The following is a 6,000-nucleotide window of genomic DNA, read 5'->3' as shown; positions in this document are numbered from 1 at the left end:
GAGTTCCCTAGGAAGGAAACAGTTTTGTTCTAACTCCTGACAGGTTTTGTGGGGCAAATCCCATCTCTGTTTCCTGTATGGCCTCATATCTGTGTTACCTGTATTGATTTTAAGTGCTTTGAGGGAGAGTGTGCTGGTAGCTGTGTGCACACAGAGCCCCAGGTGCCATGAGCCCCATCCGTGCCTGGAACCTGCAGGAAGTGGCTGCCACACAAGAGCCAGCTTTAGCTGTAATGCATACTGTTGCCTTGGTTTGCAGCAATGCCCTTACCTCTGGCCACTCAAGAAAGTGAAGCCCTTCACCAGCTCTTGACCTCTGCAGCGTCAGACAATCACTGGAGCCATTCACTGTTTGCATTGGTGCCCTCATGGACAAAGAAGATTTTGTTCAAACGAGAGTCTTCTGTTAACCCCTCTCAGGTCAGTAAAAGATGGTTTGCAGCTTTTAATATCTCTAAGGATTGTAGCAATTGTATCGCAAGTGAATGTTGCTGGGAATTTACTACCCAATTAGTACATTTCTACTTCTGTCTCAGGTGGTTATGTTTAGTTGAAATGGCTTCAGCAACACCAACTCATGAGATGCTTAAAGAGTTATTGTGACAGATAAGCTATATGATTGCTGTGTAAATTCTGATAGGTGCTTAGTAATGAGATGGATCTGTATAGTCTGACGAATTTTACGCAGTGTGTTTTGTCAGAGAACTGTGATGGCCAAAAGATGAATATATCAATTAAGATACTAGTAATTACTTGTGGGAATAAGTAGTTCATACAAATTTGGATTAGAAAAAAAGATTAGCTATTGGGATAACAAAGCTCTTAAATTTTAAGGCAATACCACTATTTTTTTTCCCTCATTTCATTATTTACCTTTCTAACTTGTGCTGCAGTTTGTGAATTATGATATTTTCAGACACTTTGTAGACTTTTCCCCTTCCTCCACAGGCTAAAGATGTGTCCAATATGTCAGTTTCTTCTGGATTTGGAATAACCCTTCAGAAATGTGGTGTGGTAAGTTTTCTTATATTTGTCTTGTTAATTTGGTAGAAAATTTGTCCTTTAAAAAGTGGGAACAGAATTGTGCCAATACTGAGTATTTGGGAGAACATCCTTTTTGATGTTAAGATGGTTACACCCTCTCTAAGAGGCCCGGATTTGCAATGTTGATTCAAAACTGAAGGAAGTCAGTGAAATCTCTCAGACGTCAGGGGATTTTGGATTGTCATAAAACTAAATGCTTTGGTGTGAATTTGTAAAACTATAAATGGGCAAAGCCCAGAAATCAGCCACAAGGCTGGGTAGAGATAGAGACATACTTCTTTAGAGGATGAGATAAGCCTTCTGAGGTACTCTTCTGGCTCAGTCATGGGTGCCCTACCTGTGTCACCTATGGACTCCTTTTGAAGACTAGGGCACTGAGCCTTGTGATGTCTGTTCTATCTTTGGGCATCCTATCACACATCCATTGAAGAACCAACATGTCAGTCTGCATATTCAGGGGGACTCAGCTACAGCACAGTATATAATGAAAAGAAGGTTTCATTTGATTTGTGTAAAATGCTTATGAGGAGAAAAGACCTCCCTAATATAAGGAAATTTTGAACCTTCCATTTTATTTTTACTTTATGTGGCATAGGTTGATAGATTTACCTAGACTGTTATCATTCCTTTCTCTTTTTTTTTTTCCCTGTTTTTTTGGTTGGTTGGTTGGTTTTTACACTGGATGAAGAAAGTCTGAATTTTTATATTTAGAGACAGTTCATCTTACCTGTCCCTTGGAGAGAGAAAGCATGTCCAACTTTAAGACAAACCTGAATTCAGGACTGAAATGCTGCATGTGAGGGTAGATTCAGAAACCAGGACAAAACAGGTGATATTATAATTTGCACCAGATAATTTGCATAGAGAAGAATGAATATGCCTCACATCTCTGGCTCTAATTACTTGTAATATTTTTATTGAAATGTCAGCATATCATAATTAGTAAAGTTGAGTAGTCAGCATTTCAGACATAAGAAGCAGTAACACAGAACCTTCCATTTTTCCAGCTGTAGATTCCCAATTTTTATATCAGAACCTCTCAGAAAGAGAGTTTGAGATAGTTACATGTTGGATATTTCCTGCTGTTCATAGCACAGCCTCACACAGGCTCATTAAAAATAGTGAAATCCTGCTGTACAAGATCAAAGTAAATCTGTTGTAGATGCTGGGATTATCAGAAAATAATTTTGCAGTCCTCTGGGTGTGAATTACTGAAAAAAAATGCAATTGTATGTGATTGGTTTCCACTTTTAAATGTAGTTCATATCTTATTTTCCTTTGCTTACCTTGTCATCTAGTTCAGTCCTAATTCATCTGAACAGATGCTTTCCTGCTAAGAGACAGACTGGCCATATGGTGGTCTTTAGCTGTTTTAAATGGAAAAAAGTATATTCTGCACATTTTCCTCCTCCCAACACGAATGACTCCTTGGAGCATGGAGATGACATATGTTTACCTCTTGGAGACAGGATTTTTCCAAAACCTCATCGCAGAAATAACCTTACTGAAAGTTTACCGATGCTTCCATCACCCAGTCCTTTTCTCCTTTCCAGAAGTGTGCTCCTTTAAGAGCTTTATTCCATATTATGACATGAACTTTTTTGTAACAGTACTTCATAATGACAATAATCCTGAGCAAAACTGAAATAAATCTTTAAATTTGACTATTTGGCTTTTAATACGTTTATGTGTCTTATTTCTCAATCTCCTAAGTATTCTTGCATTACAGATTATCTTTGATTCTTTGGTACTTCTTTTTTTTTTTCCTCCTTTCCTGTTTTTAGTTGTTCTAACTTATTCCCAAAGATACTCCATGCCTTTTACTTCAATCGCAATTCTTTTTTCCTCTCTTTTCTCCTAGCAGGTCCTTGCTCTTGCTGTGGTTCTTTCACTTCACTCTCCCAGGTACCTGAAGTGATATTGTGTGTGATAAGAGATAGGAAGTATGGTAGGGATACCTCTGAATACCTTCTCTTGTTTAGTCACTGAATTAAGAACTTTATCAAATGAAACAAACTGAAGAGAAAGTGCAAAATTGGTTGAAGAAAGAGAATGAACAGTGTGTGGGAGCATGCATTAAACCTCCTCCCCAGGGGAAGGAAAGGACTAATGCTGCCATATTCCCCCTCCCGCCTGTGAATATACACATGAATATACACATACCCTTTCTCTGCCTGTGTTATTGTAGGAATTTATCTAAATTACTGTTTACATCCGTTCTCCCCAAATGTAAAGGAATATATTTGTGCCTAATTAGAAGCACAGGAAGAGACCCTGAAATCTTCATTTTTTGCCTTCATCTCACAGAAAGGCAAGGGAATGGTATGGTAAAGTGAAGGGAGGAAAGGTTTTTCTATTTCTTCCAGTTTCCCCAGCTTCCTCTATTACTGGTGCATACGTTTGTCTGCACAAGCCAATCCACACTTGCTGCGGAGCGTAAGGTAGTACTAACAACTTGTGCAGTTTGAACCTTGAATCTTTCAAGGTTTGTTGTTTTGGTGATTGGGTCAGGGTCTCTGCTTTGTGGCCTTGGATTTTCTTTGTGTGGCTTTGAGGCTTTTTCCCTGTTTCACATTGTGCTTTTTAGGGGAAGTTTAAAGCCTTTGTGACTGCATGGGAAAGATTGAAAGGCGTTTTGACTGCATCATGCCAGCTCAGAAACCAGGAGAGAGAAAATCTGCCACAAATATATCACATTTTTAATATATGGTGAAGTTAAGTCTCAAATGTTGGGATATAATTCCTGATATGCAAACATATCGAATTGGTAATGCTTTCTTCACAAACATGATTAAACCTATTTTTATATGTGCTGACAATTATTTGCAGAATTTATCACAATAAATAGTTGGGTTTTTTGCACCGTAAAATTTGTTTAATACAATTGAAGGTTGAACTCCAAACTGAGTTTGGAAAATTCAGTGTAGAACATCAAGAAGAGTTAAATAGCTTTATTAGATGTACTTTAGTTATTAGTACATTATTAGATGTTATTTAGTTACACAGAAAAATGCAGACTTAGCAATGTCAATAAACTGTTTTTTTCTCCTTGGCTGATAAGATACCCTAAAACTGTAATCTGGTTCTCTAGTGAATTAATATGAAACGCAGAGGTGAATGGTGCACAATGAAATCATAACTACATATGACAGACCCTGTAGCTGACACGAACTCTGGTGTGATTTCTGAAGTCTACCACACAATTCGTATCTTTAGAACTCATTTCTCTGGGGGTTGCTTTATTATTTCTGTTTGCTAGGGTCCAGATACAGACTAGACAGGATGAGGAAAAAAGAGAAAGGCTCAGCCTAAAACATACGTTGGTCAGTTAAATAAGTGTTAATTTAGTGTCATTATTAGAAGCCAGCATATTATAGACCTGATAAAGCTTTAGACAATTATGGTTTAATATGAGTTACATCAGGAGGCAATTTGGAAGATGGGAGGTCAGTAAGGAACTCTGTGCTCAAAGTAATTTTATTTAGAGGGTATGATTATTCAATGACAGTTAGTGGCCTAGTGGAATAAATAAATAAAATCATGCGGGTGCGTGTTGCTAGAGGTTGGTGATTAGCTTATGAACTTCACCACTAACTGGAAGCAGAGATGTGACCTCCAAGCCCACTTGTGGCTCCATCAAGCCCTCTCATGGGAAGGGTGAATCAAGGCAAGCAGCACCCATCACAGAGTATGGTTGCTGAGTGCAAAGGGAAATACAGACCAAAACTGCTTGGGGAGAATGAATCTGCAGCAAGGGCAGCTTGCAAAAGAAACGTCTTCCTGGTACAGAAGTTCAAAGTTAAGGATTTTCCAGAATCTGCTTTTAAAGTTGCAATCCAGTTTTGTGTTGTATGAGGTATCACAGGGATATTCAAGGTCTTGTTTTCATTTCTGGTTCTATATGAGCTGGGTTTCCAACTTGTGGGTTTCTGTCCCTTTGTCTCCAAGCAACAGCTTGACATACCAAAGATTAAAATCTCCTTAGGAGTTTGAGATCAAACTAAGTGCAGTGCCATTTGCAGGTCTCTCAGAATGCCTTCAGAAAATAAGTTTGCACATATAATGAACTTTTATTAGTAATCATAACTATGAATTCTGCTGTTAAGATGCACGTACAGCCATTTTGCACCATTACTACTAATATTTCTGTTTTCAGGTGGATGTTGAACATGACCCTCAAATCGCACACATTACACTTCTGATTAATAACACCAACACACTGGTCTCAACAAACGTTACAGATCTTATCCTCCAGGACAATATCACCGGTCTTCATGTTCAAAAAACCAGTGGTAATAAGACCACAGATGGTATACAGACTTATAGCAAAGGAGTCTTGCAAGGTAACAAAATCTACAGGGAAATACCCCTGATTACACACGTGTGATTATTACATGTGTCTGTTCAAATCACAGTAGTTACTTACTTTTGGTGGTGTAAATTCTCTGATTATGAGTTAATACAGGTGAAAAACTCTGGGAGAGGTTTTGTGCTGCAGTTTACTGTTGTATTAGCTTATAACTTGACTTCCACCTTTGAACTGCTTCTGATCTCACAGGCACAGAAGTGAGCCGCTGTACTCTGTAAAAATCACTGCCATCAAAATGAAAGAGAATCTTTCATGGTAGTATTTGTTCGTTTTGGATATTTTTAAGAGCTGCTGCACAAGCCATTTTAATCATATCTGACAAGTCTTCCTTCTTTAGCCAAGCATGGCAGATTGGCTTGCTGAGGTACTAAGATGCATTGGAATTACGAACGGCCGTGGAAGCTGGCAAATAAGGCAGCTCTTCTCAGGATCCATTGTCCCCGAGCTGAGCAAATTACAAAATCAAAACAAGTAATAGAGAGATAAGCCAGTTCCACTCTTGGAGTCAGTCTGTACCTTTGGTAGCAGTTGGATTATTGCGCATTCATAAAATCTTACCTGTCTTGATTTCTTCATCACAAGCACAC

At 38.5% G+C, this 6,000-nt stretch overlaps 1 protein-coding gene across 1 annotated transcript in view; it reads left to right on the top strand.

Annotated features, from left to right (window-relative positions):
* Window positions 1–261: 261 nt before the first annotated feature.
* The window catches only part of EVC2 (Ellis van Creveld syndrome 2), a gene marked incomplete at its 3' end in the record, with an annotated part of 47,868 nt that continues 42,129 nt past the window's right edge, over window positions 262–6,000 (top strand). The window contains exons 1-3 of the mRNA XM_010022149.1: window positions 262–420; window positions 949–1,014; window positions 5,201–5,387. Coding sequence (XP_010020451.1) covers window positions 262–420; window positions 949–1,014; window positions 5,201–5,387 — 412 coding nt within the window. The remainder of the gene's footprint in view (window positions 421–948; window positions 1,015–5,200; window positions 5,388–6,000) is intronic.

This window comes from Nestor notabilis, unplaced genomic scaffold (genome assembly GCF_000696875.1).
Source record: "Nestor notabilis isolate BGI_N333 unplaced genomic scaffold, ASM69687v1 scaffold2109, whole genome shotgun sequence".
Classification (NCBI taxonomy): Eukaryota; Metazoa; Chordata; class Aves; order Psittaciformes; family Psittacidae; genus Nestor; species Nestor notabilis.
Note: the sequence above shows the minus strand (reverse complement) of the source record. Positions and strands in the feature narration are given on the sequence as shown.